This window comes from Lipophrys pholis (genome assembly GCF_963383615.2).
Source record: "Lipophrys pholis genome assembly, chromosome: 5".
NCBI classification, from domain to species: domain Eukaryota; kingdom Metazoa; phylum Chordata; class Actinopteri; order Blenniiformes; family Blenniidae; genus Lipophrys; species Lipophrys pholis.
In genome coordinates, this window is record NC_137628.1 from 3,290,008 (window position 1) to 3,307,925 (window position 17,918).

The 17,918-nt window shown below is 44.3% G+C and overlaps 3 protein-coding genes across 3 annotated transcripts; all 3 read right to left on the minus strand.

Annotated features, from left to right (window-relative positions):
* Window positions 1-3,274, minus strand: LOC308110196 (GTPase IMAP family member 9-like). The gene is made up of 3 exons (XM_080464358.1): window positions 3,146-3,274; window positions 2,898-2,969; window positions 1-1,409 (listed from the first exon to the last, which is right to left on the minus strand). The coding sequence occupies exons 1-3, from the start codon at window positions 3,201-3,203 to the stop codon at window positions 478-480; spliced, it is 1,062 nt and encodes a 353-aa protein (XP_080320484.1). The 5' UTR covers window positions 3,204-3,274; the 3' UTR covers window positions 1-477.
* Window positions 3,275-4,707: 1,433 nt separating this feature from the next.
* On the minus strand, window positions 4,708-7,272 carry LOC308110198 (GTPase IMAP family member 9-like). Its single transcript, XM_080464360.1, has 3 exons — window positions 7,117-7,272; window positions 6,914-7,003; window positions 4,708-5,947 (listed from the first exon to the last, which is right to left on the minus strand). The coding sequence occupies exons 2-3, from the start codon at window positions 6,993-6,995 to the stop codon at window positions 5,127-5,129; spliced, it is 903 nt and encodes a 300-aa protein (XP_080320486.1). The 5' UTR covers window positions 6,996-7,003; window positions 7,117-7,272; the 3' UTR covers window positions 4,708-5,126.
* Window positions 7,273-11,910: 4,638 nt separating this feature from the next.
* Window positions 11,911-13,429, minus strand: rasd2b (RASD family member 2b). The gene is made up of 2 exons (XM_080464742.1): window positions 12,736-13,429; window positions 11,911-12,537 (listed from the first exon to the last, which is right to left on the minus strand). Exons 1-2 carry the CDS (start codon window positions 13,409-13,411, stop codon window positions 11,996-11,998), a joined length of 1,218 nt encoding a protein of 405 aa, XP_080320868.1. The 5' UTR covers window positions 13,412-13,429; the 3' UTR covers window positions 11,911-11,995.
* Between the last annotated feature and the right edge of the window lie 4,489 nt (window positions 13,430-17,918).

Consider the following 17,918-nt stretch of genomic DNA (forward strand, 5'->3'; position numbering starts at 1 on the left):
GGGGATTGACGCCTCATCTGTGCAGACATTTTATTTTAGGAATCATCACATAAGTTATCACATGAGCCGCATATTTACAGGATTGATGTTTTGCCTTAAATGTTCAAGTCATATGTCAGCCTCCAACAATAAAAGGGTGAAACAAGGACAAGGCCAAGCCTTTCACTTCATACCGTTTGTTTACTCTCAGCATTAAATTCACGTGCGTGTGTGTGTGTGTGTGTGTGTGTGTGTGTGTGTGTGTGTGTGTGTGTGTGTGTGTGTGTGTGTGTGTGTGTGTGTGTGTGTGTGTGTGTGTGTGTGTGTGGTACTGCTGAACTTCAGAATACAGTAAAGAGACAGAACGCATTCACCACTAGGGGCAGCACAGCAACGCCTGTCATACCGAGACTGTCATTGCAACAAATCTACTTTTAATTCGGTGTGTCACAAACTGCAGATGAAGCGGCACGTCCTTGCCACCATGTGTCCACTTCGCTATACTGGGATGTTTGTCTTGGCTTTGCACTTGATGCCCTTCCATAAGAAAATGGCGGCCATGCCGCAGAGCGCGCCCAGGACGAGCGTGGGCGCTCCGAGGGCCAGGGCCACCGTGGTGTCGGCCCCCACCGCGATGATCACGCTGGCCAGCAGCAGGGCCACGGCGCCGGCGGACGCCACGCGGACATTCTTCCGCCTCACCTTCTTCTTCTTCTCCTCCACTTTCAGCTGCTCCTCCCTCTCCGCATCCCACATTTTCCTCTCCTCCTCCTTCTTCTCCTCCTCCTCCTGCTTCTTTCGCTCCTCCTCCTCTCGCAGCTTCCTCTGGGCTTTCTCGTACATCTCGTTTGTGTAGTGCTTCCCTCCGTTGTCCTGTACCATCTCCTTGATCATGGTGACCAGCTCCTTGACCTGCGCGCGGTCGTCTGCGTCGTTGTTGTTGAAGGCGTGGTATCTGCGGCCGAACGTGATGGAGAGCCTCCGCAGCTCCTTGCACTCCTTCAGGGCGTTGTCGGCTTTCGCTTGATCTTTGCACGTAAACAGCATGATAGTGTACATGGAGGCGTCATCTCCGAAGTTGTCCTGGATCCACTTCACGGCGTTGCGCTCCTCCTCCGTGAACCGGACGCCGAGCCGGATGACGAGCAGGAAGGCGTGGGGGCCGGGCACCGACATCTTCACGCACTCCTCTATCCTGGTCTTCAGCTCGTCCTCCGTGATGCCGGTGTCAAACAGGCCCGGAGTGTCGATCACCTGGACCGCGGTGCCGTCCACCTCCCCGCTCTGTGTCTCGCAGTGCTTGGTCACGGAGACGGGGCTCGGGTCCTCTCTGAAGGCCGCCCTCCCCAGGATGGTGTTTCCTGTCGCACTCTTTCCCGATCCGGTCTTTCCCACCAGGACGATCCTCAATCCTCCAGGCAGGTCCAGGGCTGTGGCAGACAGGAGATGTGAAATTCAGGCCGTGCAAACGTTCAAACCGCTTCTCCTTCCACAACACCGGCAAGCAGTGCTTTTATTCTCTCTGAAGAAAATCTCCATTTTCACATTTTCATGAAGATTTCTCTCTGAGTAATCTTAAAACCTACCCAGTCACATTTGTCTTACAATAAGCACTTGAAGTGATGAGTGCACTTTGACCTTTATTTAATTGTTGTAGTCTTTTTTATTTTGCACTGGGGCTGGGGTTACTGTTTGTGTAACTGCCTCAATTCAAGTTTCAGAAATGCACAAATCAGTTAAGAACAAGAGCTGAAATGAACACCGGAAACTACCAAGAACTCCTTTTGCTTGGTTTGTTGCGGCTGCATGAAGGATATATGCCACGTTATTATGTAAGCTATTTCTTTCAATACGCGCTGAATGATGGAAGGGTCGTATTTAAGAAAAGTGCCTTGACAACCCTAACCCTGGAATATTTTGTCAACTATATTTCCAAATATCAAAACTCTCACTTTATGCGATCATCACTCATATGAATGTGTGTCAACAATTAAGTTCCCACTTTATAGGACAATCAGTTAAATACTTGGATGTTGAACATTTCACTCCCAGCGTGCAGTTTGAGGATAGTCGAAGATATCGCTGAACTCTCATTTCCAGAAGTTTCCACCTCAGTCTTTAACGCACCATCCATCCATCCATCCATCCATCCATCCATCCATCCATCCATCCATCCATCCATCCATCCATCCATCCATCCATCCATCCATCCATCCATCCATCTATCTATTTATATAATAAATTCTTGATGATGTTAAAAAATCTCTTTGGGTTTATGCGACGTTTCCTATATTCTATGTCAAGAATTAAATATATTGAGGAGGAATGACCCTGCCCTGGCCGGGGTCTGTTTCCTACCCCACTCTGTCTTCTCCTTTCCTCTCCTCCATCCTCTCACCCCAACCGGAATAGCAGAAAGCCGCCACCTCTGAGTCTGGTTCTACAAAGGTTTCTTCCTGTTGGAGGGAGTTTTCCCTTTCCGCCATCGCTCATGCTTGCTCATGTGGATTTGTTGGGTTTCTCTCTGTTAAAAGCACCTAGAAATGACCGTATTGTCTGCGGTGCCATATAAATAAAGTTGAATTGGACAGAATTGAATTGAATTACAGGTAGTTCATGTGCCTCAAGAAGAGCTGCCATACTTCTGAAAACTGATTTCAGCCCCAAATGAAACTAAAATCTCTGTTTTGAATCGAGTATAAAAGATTCACATCCAGAGCTTTTTGGCTTTTTGTTCTACAAGTTTCAAACACAAATTAAATAACGCCAGATCGGCAACACTGGGATCATAAATTGCCGGTAGCAGTAAGAGTATAAGTATTCATGTCAGGTCCCATCAGAAAGTGGTTTGTATGTCTGATGGCTTTGTTTCTCCAGAGACAATAAAAAAAAAAATAAAAAAAATTTATATTACATACCGTCAAAGCTATTCAGGCCACACCCGTCAGACCGAGGCAGAGTCCTCTGCTTCTTCTCTCGGAGCGGTATAGCTGGGACACGATAATCACACCGGTGAGACACGAGTTGAAAACCGACTATTAGTCACCGGCATCATGATGGAATTATTTGATCTTCTGGCTTCTTCTCTGTTTCAGTTTGTCACGCTTCATAAAACGACGGTTAACGCCTGTTTCCTGTCTGCATGGTGAATCAGAGGTTGTCTTACCTTCAGCCATTTCTTCAAATCTTCCTTTTCCAGGTCCCAGGTGACCGAACGTGTTCATCCAGAAGGTGAGGCGTGAAGTCAGACGAGCTCCGAGGCTCAACGTTCACACCAGTTTTCTGAGAAGCTTCTGGATGCCCGGGCGCTGCATAGGGGGCTTCCTATTTCCTTGCATTGTCTTCAGTTTACTTGTGAATCCCCTCGGAGGACGTCCACAGTCCCATGAATGTGCTGAGCAGGGTCTGTGAAACAGACACGTTCGGCGTGTTTGATCAAGTGTCCAGCTTTCGAGCTCGCGGCCAGGCGGCGTCAGGTTGGGCTCGCCGTGGATATGGAGCGAGGTGCGCTTGTTTCAAAGTGAGGGGAGAAGAGGAGAAGACCGCAGGAGTGGATCACGTTTCAAATACAGAGAAGAAAACTGCTGCATTTTGACTTTCTGACCTCAGTGTCCAGTGAAGTCAGGATCGTCGGTTTGTGAAATCACAAGAGATTGAAATGAAAGAACAACAATCGAAGCCGTAGTGATAATTAGTGCGAACTAACTTCTAGAAAGACCGGCACACTATATCAAAACAGGATACAGAGCTTTCTTGAAAATGTCATAAAAGCAACTTACCAAATCCTGAAACTAACATTTTCTCGGGTCAGAGTTCAAAAGAGAGAAAGTCTACTTTACTGATCCCACTGGTACTCCTCTACACTTAACCCATGCTATTGCTAGTTAATGAGGGTGACGCTCGGGGGTCAAAGGTCATGCTCAGGGACTCCCAGTAGTTGTCAGCAGTGGGATTCAAACCTGTGATCCTTCGATCCTAAACCTGCATCTCAGACCTCCAGCTGCCCACACGCTGATTATCACTGTGGCTCCGATAATGAATATGTGCATTTTGTCACGTCAGCTCTTTCATTCGGGCCGTTTCCCTTCTTGGCTTCATGTGGAGCTTCTGGTGCTGAGCGGTTGAACGTTTTCTCAGTTCCAGTGTGTTGAATGTTTTAGTGGGTGGCAGGTCAGGATTGCAGGTGAGCTGGTTTATCAACAAACCTTCATCCAAAGGCTTCCCTGGAAACTGGATGGATGACTTTTAAAAGCTGCATTGGGAAGAATAAATGACCTTACTTGACTTCTCACAACCTTACGCACCAAAACTTTAATTGTTGGAGTTCCACTCCCGAATGTCAGTTTGGCTTCGATATCAACCCTACGCTTCTGTGTCTTGGCCTCGATCCCTCCATTTTCTAAATCTGTTGATGCAGTTAAAAGACAGTTATGCTTGTACTATTTTAATGTTTATTGGCTCTTGTGATTATTGTGTCTTTCGTTTGTCGGAAACTATTGCTTTCAAACTTGTGGCATTAAAGATGGTGGCTGGGGCTCATTTTTCGGGGCGAGTGGATCGTCCTCCAAACCGTCCAATACCAACCAACCGGCATCGTGACTTTGATTTCAAATACAAATCACGTGAATAATTGCATTGTGTTTTTATTCTCTATTAACATCTTAACTTTTGCAAGCTTGAAGTTGAAAAGGGAGAAAGGAAGCTGAACAGATTGAGCTTCAGACTTGGTAGAAATGAGGTTTTTATTGTCTCCTACAGTCAGAGAAACAACCTTGTTTTCCACACCGACAGCAAACTGAAATCCAAATTAACAATATAACAAACACCATGAGAACGAGCAAACCCACATCGACCAAATCTTAGAATCTTGATGTTTTTCACCACATAAGGTACTATTGGAAAATGGCTCTTCTTGTGAATCGTCTTATTTAACCTGAAATATACATGATGTCTCTTCATAAAATCCAAACAGAAATGTAATTGGGGTAAAGCTAATCCAGCTAATACAGCTGTTTCCTGCAGACATTCACCTGAAGCTCCTTGGACCCACTGCACACTTTGTAAATAAACCAGCCTTTGTAGAGGTTAAAGTCCAATCAAACTGCTTCCTTTCTATCCATCACCATCTTTTCCTTCAGACTCAAGTTCTACATTTCATCAGACGTGCAGTACACACCTGTAAAGGCTCCAAGTGTTAGACCGACAGGTGCAGCGTAGGGGAACAGCCATCCTGCACCTACAAGTCCTGCAGAGGCGAAACCTAACTTTTTACAGAGAGCAAGTTTTTCCTCCTTTTCCCGCTTCTTTCTTAACATTTCTTCTCTTTCTTGCTCTTGTCTCCGTTTCTCCTCTTCCATCTTCCTCTGGGCTTTCACGTAATCCTCACTGGTGTAATGGCGTCCTCCATTGGTGTCCACCATTTCATTTATTATCTTGATGAGCTCTGTGACCTGTGTTTTCTTCTGTCCCTGCTTATTGATGAATGCATGGTACCGGCCTCCACACTGGTTTATCAGCCTTTGTAAGTCTTTGCTCTCTGACACATAATCTTTCAGAGATTTGTTCTCCAGCGAGTCGGCATGTGTAAACAGGACGATGGTAAACAGGGAGGCGTCTGAGCCGAAGTTGTCCTGGATCCACTGCACGGCGTCCTGCTCCTCTCTTGTGAATCTTGACTGGATGCTGATCACCAGCAGGAAAGCGTGAGGTCCAGGGACCGACTGTTCAATGCACTCCTCAATGATTTCTTTCACTACTTCGATGGATTGCTGCGTGTCGAACAGGCCCGGGGTGTCAATCACAGCAATTGTCCTTCCACCTTCTGTCACTTCTTTTTTATGGCAGCCATCAGTCACCGACACAGGGGAAATGTCCTCTTTGAAGACGTCACGGCCCAGGATGGTGTTTCCAGATGCACTTTTTCCTGATCCAGTCTTTCCCACCAGGATCAGTCGCAGGTCTTTCAAGTCTGTGGAGGAAAATAAATCAAAATGTCATCAATCATGATACGTCTGCATGGAGCACAAGAATAACTCTCAGTAAACTAACTGCAGGAATATTGTTCAAGGGCTCATATTTAAAAAAAAAAAAACTTATTCAGTCTTTGTAAAAGCACATTATGATAAATATTGAGTTTTTTTTTTTAAAGAATTTTATTTATTTGAACTGAAATTAACGCAAATATTTGGATTTGTTGTTGTGAACAAAACTGAGCTGCATGTCAAGCTGCCTGAATGGAGACGATCACAATCAGACGGATGTTTACTCATTAAAGCGTTCAACAACAACAACAACAACAACAACAACAACAACAACAACAAGTCCTATCAATTCCGTCTCTGGTGACCAAAAACAAAACAAAACAAAACCTCAAAATCAACAAACTGCTCCACTAAGAGCACTGGTATTTGGAAGTGCAGATCTCAAAGCACAAAGATATTAACGTCAATCATTCCAAGTGTTTGTATTTAATCATGTGAGTTGAAGAAACAGTTCTTTAGTAGCAAGGTGCAAATTACTATCCTCGGCGGCCATTTAATTTTATTCTTCTGTCGTTTTATTTTTACAGCTTTACTAGTTATGCACAGTTGGAAGCACGGACACGAAAAGAACATTGAAACGTGTAGAACGTCCGGGAATAGGTTGATCCAAATCTTGTTAACGATTCAGCTGTTTCAGAAGAAAATCACAAAAAAATATAATAAATGTCCCATAGGAAGTGGATGGGAGAGGCACCCCATGGAGGAGATCGGAGATCATCATCTGTTGCCAGGAAGACTTTAAGACCAAAGGAGAAACAGGCACAACAAACCCTCCTCTGGAATTATCTAGTTTATTGTACAATACACTAGTTTATAAAAAAAAACTTACATTTTCATGGAAACACAAGTGTGCAGCCCTCGTATATAAAGTATGTTCATTTGAAATGACTGACCTTGATTCCGACTTTGACAGTGAGTGAAGAGTGTGACCAGCACATGGATGCACAACACCAACTCCACCTTTCCACACAACATGTCTGCAACTGGAACAGAAGAGTAAAGTGACAGAAGTAATATGAGTAGAACAGATATGCAAATACATAACACTTCATTCTCTTTATAATAAAAAAATATATAGAAATATACAGGATCATACCTTTACACTGTTTCCTGGACTGCACCGTGTGTTGGGAAGTCTTCTGGTCATGAACAACAGCAGTAGTACTTCTCTTGTGTCAGTATAAGTTTCGTTTTCCTGGATGCTTTCGTTTATTCTTTCAGCAAAGCACCAGCCAATGAACGCTCAGCACGTGCTCCTCCTGTTTAACCCTTTTGGGTTAAACAGGAGGGCAACTGGAAAATGCTGCCTGGATATTATTGTACAGGGGTCTGCAAGCTTTATGATTAAAAGAGTCGTTTTTGTAATCTTCTACTTCATAAAATTTGTCTGGAAACGCAAAACATTAATTAATGGGTACAATTTACCAAAGATATATTTTATAAAATTTTAGCTCTTGGAGCCATTTTAGGAGACTTTTCGTCTTTTTTCATGAACTTTTCCACCTCCCGTCCAGGTTACCTGACTCTGAACCGGCTGGATTAAAGCACATTTTAGAGATATTTTTCATGTTAGGCTTAAAATGATATCCCATTTTAAAACACTGCTTTTAGTCATTCATTTAAAACACATTATACTGGAAAGGGGGGTGGTTTGGGGGCCGACAGTGTGATCTGGGGCACCCCAGAGGGCCAAGAAGCACCGATGAGTTCCAGAAACAACGTTCGTTCGTTTCACTAAAGGCCTTCTCATTCAAAAACCATTGACCATGTTCGTAGCCTGCCCTCTGCTGGAGGACAGCACGCATTACATGCAGCAGTGCACGCATGTCCTTGAGACTGGGGAGTTCAGCAAAGGGCCAGACAACTGAACATCTCCAAACCTGCAGCTCTTGAGTTGTTTGTTTCCCCACTAAGTACCCAAAGTGATCAGAAATATAATGTTATGGCTGTTTATTGTATAATATTATGTATCTTGTCAAGACAAATATTTTCATCCACAGGTTGTACGCTGTATGTATGATATTGCAATTAATTTCACTGACTTAAGTGAAAGAAAGGTAGATTTTTTTTGGGGTGTGATCATGTGATTAGATAAAGGTACAGTACGCTGTGCTGTGGGTACGAACTACCACAAGTTCTCGAATTGACGAGGTCCTGAACAAATCGAACATCATATACCTTTAACAATAGGACAGGATTATCACGCAGCTGCTGTCAAATGTGAACCAATCGCCCCTAAAACAACCCCTCCCTGTTTTACTTTCTCAAATTACAAAGTGTTTTCCACTTTACAGGAGTGTGCGTATAACCAGTCACATCAAGTCTCCAAAGCTTTATGCATAATCACAGATGTTGAGGGATTCTTTTTTTTTTTTTAAATGTGCTACAACAACAGTCAGCCATCAGTAATGTTGACGGAAATGATTTTATTCCAACAACACACATCTGATTTAATCTTATAGCAAGTCAGGGGAGATCCATTGATGTGACAAGGTGCTTCGTCTACCGGTGGCAGGTGTGTGTTTGTGTCGGATGTATTGCCGTGGCGTCGTGGAGTGACGGGTTCAGCCCTTGTCCTTATCGGTCTGTCCTCATCCTGTGGCTGTTTGGACTGTTGACACGCATGGCTCTCCACACACCAGCTGAACATGTTTCCATGTTGTCACAGATGATGGAGTAGCGTTAGATGTCTGATCATGGGGCAGTGGTCAGGTGTGGTGCATGAAGTGTTTTGAAAGGAAGGACAGGTGTTTTAAATCATGTTTCAATACACTTTCTTTCTGACCCGGCGTTATATCAGACCACAAACCTGCATTTTAAACCAGAATTTACTCACAGTCACTTGCCTTCATCTCACTTTCTCCTCTGCATCAATGAATCTGTGGTCTTCCTTTTCTCCTCCTGCCTGTCAGCTCGACAACATCCTGTAATTCTGACACAATTTTTCTTCAGGAGTGCAACGGGAGGATTTGTCTGCAGCGAATGGATCTCTGTCTGCTGGATTCAATGGAGGGTTCCAACCCCACCACTTGAACCAGGGTTCGAATCTCTACCCACAATCTGTCTTTCTGTCTTATCCTTTCCTCTCCTTCTAACCCTTCACTCCAACTGGAACAGCAGAAAACTACCTCTTTTGAGTCTGGCTCTTCTTACTCATGTGGAATTGTTGTGCTATTCTCTGTACAAGTGCCTTGAAAGGACTGTGATGTATTTGGCGTTATAAATTGAATCGAATCGAATCGAAACAAAATGGATCCAATAGAATCAAATTGTCCAAACGATGGCCTTCCACTAAACTTCTCTTGATGTCAGTTCCTCTAATCCGTCCATCTATTTTTGTGAGCCTGGTCACTCTGAGAGTCTCAGTATCTTCACCTCCCGGCTGTTGAGACAAGGCCACCTCCTACATCATGGCAAGTCTGCTGTCTTTACCTTGACCCTCACTCTTTCACTCTTTCTGCACTTCACCCACTCATGTGCTCCCACTCCATCCTCTGTTCTTTGTGCACTGCATGGTTGACAGTACTTGAACTCACCCACACTTCCTTCATCTTCACCTGTCTTGCTGCCCCTCCTCTCCTTCACACACTGTCTTTTATTCATTAACTTCAAATACTGAAGAGAGGGAGCTCTGCCTGGTTTCTGTACGTGACGTTGTGTGTGTGTGTGTGTGTGTGTGTGTGTGTGTGTGTGTGTGTGTGTGTGTGTGTGTGTGTGTGTGTGTGTGTGTGTGCGTGTGTGAGACACACCAGTGGTGAACATAACAAATTACCAAGCAATACACCCAGTGAATAAAAACGAGGTCTGATGATTCTTTGCTGCCACAACAATTCTTCAAGTGAAGAACAAGGTTCGGTGGGAAAACAGTGTCACGTTTCTGCAGCTTTATATGTACGTTTGCGTTTGTGTGTCACAAAATGAGGGAGAAAATGCACACAAGAGAGTCCTCCTCACGTGCTGGCAGAGCGGCGCGCATCTGTTCAGGCCAGAGTTTTTGCGGCGCGCCTCGTTGTGGGTGCGTTGATTGCTTTTTTAACAAAGAAGAGTGTTTGCTGCACGTGCGTCTGAGTCACTGGGGGCACACTTGGAAGGTAAGCGGCTGCGGTTCCTGCAATGTGAACTCCCCGCATGCGACAGCCCACAAAATGGAAAAATGAGATCAGACAAGAAGGAACTGCGATTAAATATTGTCAGATTAAAAACAAGAGTCTTTACATTTGTGAAAAATATTCCTCCTCTCACCTTCTCCTCAAACAGTCCACCTTCAGCCACGCATCCTCGATGTTACTGCTGAATGACAATTAAACTCATCTTGAATCTTGAACCTCAATAATCTTCGTTTTTTTTATACGTTCTCAGCTTAAAACGTTGGGCTTTAATATTGAAGCTTTCCTATTTTAATCAGCGAATCATCCATCAAGTCTGTGCGTTTTTAGTTATATTTCTGAGAATGAGAAAGACATTTTGCAGAGCTAACCAGCACAGTCAGTTCAACAATCAAGATTTCAGACTACATTAAATCACAGATCTATTGAGTCGTGTGTCATATATCAATATAAAGAACAATAACTACACTATGAACACGCCGTCATCGCTTTCAACTATAGGGAAACACGAAAAGGTGAGGTTTGCCTGGTGTTTCCCTCATAACTTAAGGGTCACTGTGAATCGTCCTCTCTTTCCTACGTTTGAATGGCTTCAAATAATATGTGGGAGTTTTAGAGCGCGTGATGAGTCAAGATTGCAGCTTAGCTGTATTTTAGTGGTGCTGCAGACTGTTCGACGCTGAAATCCCCCTCGGTGCTCGCCGCTCTAAACGCTCAGTGGGAAAAATAAAAAGCACTATTCGTGTAATTATATTCACGAGCTCTTCAAATATTACTCTTTAGTCGATGATAATGTGCCTGATGGCTCTTTGTGCTCAACCAATAGGTTGCTGATGTGGCCTTCCATGTCTCTTTGACCCTTTGTTCAGATGTTTTTCGGCATCATGAATATAGTTTGTACACCCCACACTTTCTAATTAATCTTTTACAATAACACCTATTTTTCATTCTCTGCGCAAAAGGTGGAGGGAAAAAAGTGGAACAGTGTTATTACTACTGTTACCACTACTTAGGATGTGGATGTGGAGTTCCTAACCTGAAAAACCGACATAGGTTTTTCTTTTTCTCTTGTCACAAATGAGCACGCAGGAGAGATAAAGCCATAGAAGGTTTAAAGGTTTGCAGTGAGTCTGTTGCTGAGTAAACTCAGAGGCAGTGCCCATGGAAACCCAGACACAGCAAAACTCCTGCATGAGGAGAGGACAGCCTTCACATTCAGAAAGAAGAAAACAACTTATTTATTCACACGGACAACTGAGGACACGGTTTCTTTGTTCTCATTCAGGTGACAAATATAATTTTCCTACTTGTTTTCCTCATTATTATTCTTTATCCAGGGGTGTTGGCATCTCTTAGTGTCACATTTTAGCTCATCTTTATTGACTTTTCCTAAATTGCCCATTTGAACTAACTCTTCGGGAGCAGAGTGACTGGGCGCGGTGAGTTATTTTAATCTATAGCGTGGGAGTAGAAAGGTATACTGTGCATGCCAGCTGGAAACCTGGACTTTCATGTGTGGGATTCAAGCCGTGAACTCCTGGCCATCACGACTCCGGTGTTACGCACACACAAACACGCGGAGAAGAGTGAGAGAAAAGAAGAGTGGGCGAGGAAAAAGGATTCCTTTTTCACAGATTTCTGTATATGGGTTATGTAATTGTCAACAGTAACGAAATCACCATGCTGACTCAGCATCCACCCACCTTTTCCTTCACCCCAGTGTGCGTACGTGCTTGCGTGTGCAGACTATGTGAATTTTGGCATTTAAATAATTACAAAACAATAATGTAGCACATTTTTATTTAAAAAAGACAAAACAATGCATTATTTGTTGATTTCGGAGCTCTGTAACACTTGATTGTCATTCTCTCATTGAATGTAACATTTCTCCTTTCCTCTCGCGGGCTTTCTCGCAGTTTGTGGCCCAATAACTTGACGGAGATCTGTGCGGAAACTGGGCCGACGAGCCAGCGGGTACAAGGTGCCGCAGGGATCGTCTCGCCCCGGCGCCTGGTTCCCTCTGCCCGCCACGCGACCCGCTCGCATCGCCTGGTACGACCGCAGGGACACTTTGCGGTGCTGCGACGGGCCGGTCTCGGTCGGAAGTCCGCCTCGCTTGGCGAGAGTCTCAAAGACTTTTTCAAGATTCGTACTGTCTTTGGCTGATGTTTCGAAATAGGCACAGTCATCTCCCAGAGCCTGGAGCACCTCTGCCTGCGTTATCTTTCGCTCGGACTCCAGGAGATCCACCTTGTTGGCGCAGACCAGCAGAGGGACGCGCGGCTGTGCGCAATGCTCTGGAGCGGACCTGCTCAGCTTGGATTTGGCTGCCAGTATTTCAGTTCGCAGGGCGCACACCTCCTCGAAGGAACTCCGGTCATCTAGACTGAACACGAGAAGAAAAATGTCTCCTGTAGGAAAGAGAAAAAGAAAAACAACAACATGAGCCCACAGCCAGCTATCTGCACATTAATCACGCTCATGAGAGAAAAACACATCGATTACGTTATCACTGCAGACAAGTTATCGTCAACAATTATTACATATACAGAAGAAAATTATCTTTTTCTAATTCAGAACTGAGGGCAGGACGAAGGCCATATACGCACCGGTGAGGATGGACAGTCGCCGCTTGGCTGGGAATTCTCTTTCCCTGGAAGCATCCAGGATGTCGATTTGATAAGTCTCTCCGCGGATGCGGAATAGTTTTCTTAAGAAATCCTCTGAGGTGGGACTGTAGTCCTCTACGAATCCATCCCGGAGGTATCTTCTGAGGATGGATGTCTTGCCCACTCGCGGTGCTCCAAGAACCACGATGCGCTTACAGTTCTGCGGCTTTGTGGAATAAACCGGATCTCGTCTGTGATCGTGATCAAGCTGGTGCTGCTGTGTTTGACCATGGAGAACCAGAGCCGCCAGCTGATCCAGGGGCGATCTCTTGCACGGGTGGCCGCTGTTGGCGGAGGGCAGTGGCCTTATAGTAGCTGCTCCCGAGCGCGTCTTCTTTTCGTGTTTCCACTGAGACGTGGCCACTTTCAATAAACCCAAACCCGCTTTAATCCCCGACGAACTGAGGCGCTGCGACGCGCTTTTGTAAGCCAGCAAGACTTTGGAGGGACCGGCGCACTGTGCGTCCACGTTACCATGAAACTTGGGACCTTCCATGGTGGTACGCTGGAGAGGGCGCGGGACGGGAACGGAGGTGGTCGGTGCGCCCGTCGTCATGCGCCCGATTTCCATCGTCTGAACACGATCAGTTTCGGAGTCAGTGAGGTGGCGCTTCATTTGCCGACTCAGCCGGAGTGTGGTGATGTGGCTGATAGAGCTGTCTTTATATAGACTCACACTGCCCTCCCTCCATCACTTCACCCCTCCATCCACTCCTCCATCCATCCATCCACCCATCCCTCCGCAGCTTGGCAGCGTCACAGTGACTGACAGAAGAGCGTGTTGTTCTGCAGAACAGAGTGTTATGAAAAGTAGAGAAAAGAAATCTCTCACCTGCGCGCGCACACGCACACGCACACGCACACACACACACACACACACACACACACACACACACACACACACACACACACACACACACACACACACACACACACACGGGGACACTATACATGTCCCTGTCCCAACTGTTGAATGTGTTTCAAAACGAATGTATATTTACAAAACCCATTAAAGTGAATCATAAAACAAAATATCTTGTCTTTGCACTTTATTCGCCTGATGACATTGAAAATATTTCACAAATCACGGCATTGTTGTTTACATTATTACAAAGGGTGTGGCTGTCCAGGAAATCTTATTTTAACCTCTTACTGGCCAGGACCTTCTCTGCCTGCAGCCGGGTTAGTCCTTCAGCTTGGATGATTCCATTATGACCTGAAAAACAGATAAATGATCCAATGCTCCAGGTAGTGCACTGTTTCACTGAGTTTTTAATGGTTTTCTACACGAGGGAAATTTTGACCGCACTGACGTCAAAGACGAAATCCAGCAGTGACACCCGTCGCCTCCTCATTCACCCGTGGAAGCTCAATGATTTATTGAAAATAGAAATAGAAGTCAATCAATTAAAAATGGTCATGTGTATATACCCCTTGCTCACGGGCTTTATGGAGGGTGCAGCCTCTGTACCCGGGGTGTCGCTCTACCAACTGAGCCGCAGAGCAAACTGACAGTTTTAACGTCACCTGAGAAAACAACACTTGAGGTCAGGTTTCCTCCAAACTTAAATAGATTTCAATGTTTAAACAAACATTCATGAAGCCTTAAGTAATAAATATGTCGGCCAAGTGTTTCTTTTCTTGCTCTTTGCTTCAGTCATCTTTTTTGTGTGAAACTAAATAGAGATATTGAACTAGTAAATGCTGCGGTACCTTTTGCTGTAATTCACATCAATGCATCCACAGTTAAATGACTCATCTGACAGGTACTTCTGGCATTTTCCAGCACAGTCTGTATGCAGCTAATTGGCATATTTGGCACTGCACCTGTTGCAGGGTGATGGACAGCAGAACAAATATATTGTCACCCAGTAAAAGGTGGAGCAAGGAAGAGAAATGAGAATGAGATGCGACACTCGAGTAAATCCAATTGGAAATTGACAACCGAGGTACTTGGGAGCATGTAGAACAATGATATTGAGTAAAGAACAACACACTAATGAGAGTAGTATGTAATTACACAAATTAATATAATAACAGAAAAGGAAGTGATGTGTCTTGGACGCACCTTGAAGCTCTGTTGTCTTTACCTCACTAAGCATCGTAGACAGGCAGTCCAGTTTAAAATTGTGTTTAATACTGCTGCTTCCATGTTTTCCATCGTGACGACCTTGCTTTAGTGTTTGTTGATTTTTTTTCCCCCCAGGTAGATAGTAATCACAGAAGTCACTTTCTCATCCAGAGGTCTATGCTCACTACAGTCAAGAATGTAAAATGCATTGTTTCAAATGAGCCAGTGGCCAATTCTGTGACAGAATCTTCACATCAGCAACATGTTGCTGTGTCTCCATCTCAACTCTTTGGTGGCTAATATGGCCAGATTGGATTTTTGAGGGATATGGATGACCTAAACCTTTGACCAGCTATACCCCTCATTTTATCACCTTGTTATTAATTTGCTGAGGCTCCAGAAAGCATCATATTTTCTGAGCCTCCCAGAACGAACAGTCAGTTCATTTATCCGGCTGCATGCACGACAATGGATGAGCCCGTCCTTGCTGCCTTGAGGGACAGAGGGACACCTGAAGATGTCAGGTCTCTGTGTCTCACCTCGTGTTTCCATTTAACCAATGTTCCACTTGTGGCCACCCTTTCCTTGTGTATTTAAACTCCTCTCCCGCTGCTGTTGTGGTCGGATCATCTCGTCAGCTTGCCTTGCCTCTTGGCATCGCATCGCATCGCATCGCATCGCATCGCATCGCATCGCATCGCATCGCATCGCATCGCATCGCATCGCTCCTCGTGTTCCATGAACTTTTTGTTGCAATAAACCTGTTTTTTACGGAACTGTCTGCGTTTGGATCCACCCTGTGCAACCCTGCCAGAAGAGAACCTTGAGAAAATGTTGCTTGACACGGTAAAAAAAACACAACTCTGTCTAATCTTGACAAGAAGTCGACCCTTTTCCAATTCAATGCCCATCTTTATACACTTTCTATTTCACTGACTTTATTCATGCAGAACAACATAATGCCATTACATTTAGGTAAAAATGTTTATTCTCAACACATTATACATTTTTAGGAGGAATTAAAATAGTGGATTATCTTTGAGCCACATAAAACTATTGTTTAGCAGGTGTTGTTCTATTGATGACGAGTAATGCAGCCATGACTGAACCTCCGATATATCCATCATCCATCCATCTGTTTTCTCCAGCTTATCTGTTTCCAGGTCGCGGGGGTGTCAATCTGAACACTGTCACCCAGATCACATCGCACCGATTAAGAACCTTTCCTGCAGGTGGTGAGCCCACAGGAAGGTGGTGCCCGGTGTGGGACATGAACCCACTACCTTGAGAATGCGAGTCTCATGCTCTACCAACTGAGCCAGCCGGGGTACCTCCGCTATATATTATGTATTAATTCAGTGTTCTTTTCATTTGTGACCTCAGTTTTTGTTTGAACCGTGGCAGGAGGGTGGATGTGAATAAAGACGGAGACACCCAGCTCACACAGGTGACGTGTGCGATGACCTCAGTCAGTTCAGGAGTGAGAAGGAGCCAGCCACCTGCTGAAGGGATGAGGAGGAATTAAAGTACACCTGGTGCGGGAGTACCCAGTTACTCCACGTACGACTCCACCCAGGAGCCTGAAGAGAAGAAAACATCCAGCGACTCACAGGGGTCATCACAGCTGTTTGAGAACATTCAGCTTCCATTTGAGGTTATTCACAAGCAAAAACATTTTGACAGAACAATCCTTTCTGTACAGTGCCTTGATGTGGAAGTCAAAAGATCTATAAATACATTTTAACATCCAAGTAGTTTTGAGTGTTATTTTATTGAATCTATGGGACAGAAAATGACCTGATGATGGAACTTTTCTAAATAAACTAAAGCATCAAATGTCATTTGCAGCCATTGAGCACGTATAATGTATAATTTCTTTAAGAAAATGAGGGTATTTGCGAGACCTTTTAACAATGGCTGTTTGTCTTGCCAGGTAGGGGTTTCTCTGACAGTTGTCCTCTTATTATAGGCCTCAGCCAGCTGTACAGTCTGGTTGCCTCAGCAGCATTATGGCCAACCTCAAGATTAAGTTTTTCTTCCATTACCAGAACACAGAGTTCGTGAAGGTCTGGATCACAGACAATGTCAGTTTTCCACAAGCAAACATTGTCTTCTAAGTTAATGTCCAGTGTGTCATAGTCCACTGGCTGGAGGTAGTCCTGTGCTTGCTAAAGTTGTGGTACATGAAACATGAGGAACGGTTGTCCATTGTACAAATCCCATACAGAAAAAAACAACTCGGAAGTAAACAAAACTGTGTTAATTACGTATACATTTTTTTACAAATTAAAAGTTTCAAATCAATGCAATAATTTTGCACTGTAGATATATATATATATATATATATATATATATAAACCCTTAAAACATGATTTGTGAAATTATGGGGGGTCTCCAGAATATGGTAAAATGCTGTTTTCTCCAATGCATTTCCTTTCTGTTTTTTTGTTTTCAGTTTTGTCTTGCTCATGGGTTAAATTCTATTTAAACTCTATTTTTATTTGAGCATGAGGGTGAATCTTCACTCTCATTTTAATAAAGCGGCCGGCCTGCATGCAGTTCTTGTCCTCACCATTGAAGTGTGGGGGCGCTCGTCTTAAACGTCACTTTCAATCATACAGCCGCTCAATTTCGGATTTCCTAAGAAAACTAATCTGGGGGACTCTGAGGAGCAGCAACAGGAGCTGATCCAGGGTCTGTGGAGGATTCTGTCTAAGGTAATGTCGATAAACTGCATTATTAATATTCAGCACTGTGTTGTATTTGACGGTGCTGAGGACAGAATCTCTGGACCTTTTTGTTTTATAACTCTGACGGTCATGCGTGTTTGGTGTCAATTATTGGTTTGTTGATGCGTGTTAACGTAATTCAGGGGTTATTTTGTGCATGTTAATGTGATTTTTGATCCCCGGTGGAGTCACATTTTTATTTTATTTTTTCTTCATTGACGTTCATATGACTTCCAGACAAGACATCCATGAACATTCAGCACAGAGGGGTTTGTTTGACCGTAACATCCCCTCAACTTACGGTGCAACGCAATAAACAACAG

Excerpts from the sequence above, each read along its gene's own strand:
- LOC308110196 (XM_080464358.1), bottom strand. The coding sequence starts at position 3,203 with ATGAACACGTTCGGTCACCTGGGACCTGGAAAAGGAAGATTTGAAGAA. Across the intron at positions 2,970-3,145 it reads ATTTGAAGAAATGGCTGAAG|CTATACCGCTCCGAGAGAAG; the intron begins GTAAGACAACCT and ends ATCGTGTCCCAG. Across the intron at positions 1,410-2,897 it reads TGGCCTGAATAGCTTTGACG|CCCTGGACCTGCCTGGAGGA; the intron begins GTATGTAATATA and ends TGTCTGCCACAG.
- LOC308110198 (XM_080464360.1), bottom strand. The coding sequence starts at position 6,995 with ATGTTGTGTGGAAAGGTGGAGTTGGTGTTGTGCATCCATGTGCTGGTC. Across the intron at positions 5,948-6,913 it reads CTGTCAAAGTCGGAATCAAG|ACTTGAAAGACCTGCGACTG; the intron begins GTCAGTCATTTC and ends TTTCCTCCACAG.
- rasd2b (XM_080464742.1), bottom strand. The coding sequence starts at position 13,411 with ATGAAGCGCCACCTCACTGACTCCGAAACTGATCGTGTTCAGACGATG. Across the intron at positions 12,538-12,735 it reads GCGACTGTCCATCCTCACCG|GAGACATTTTTCTTCTCGTG; the intron begins GTGCGTATATGG and ends TCTTTCCTACAG.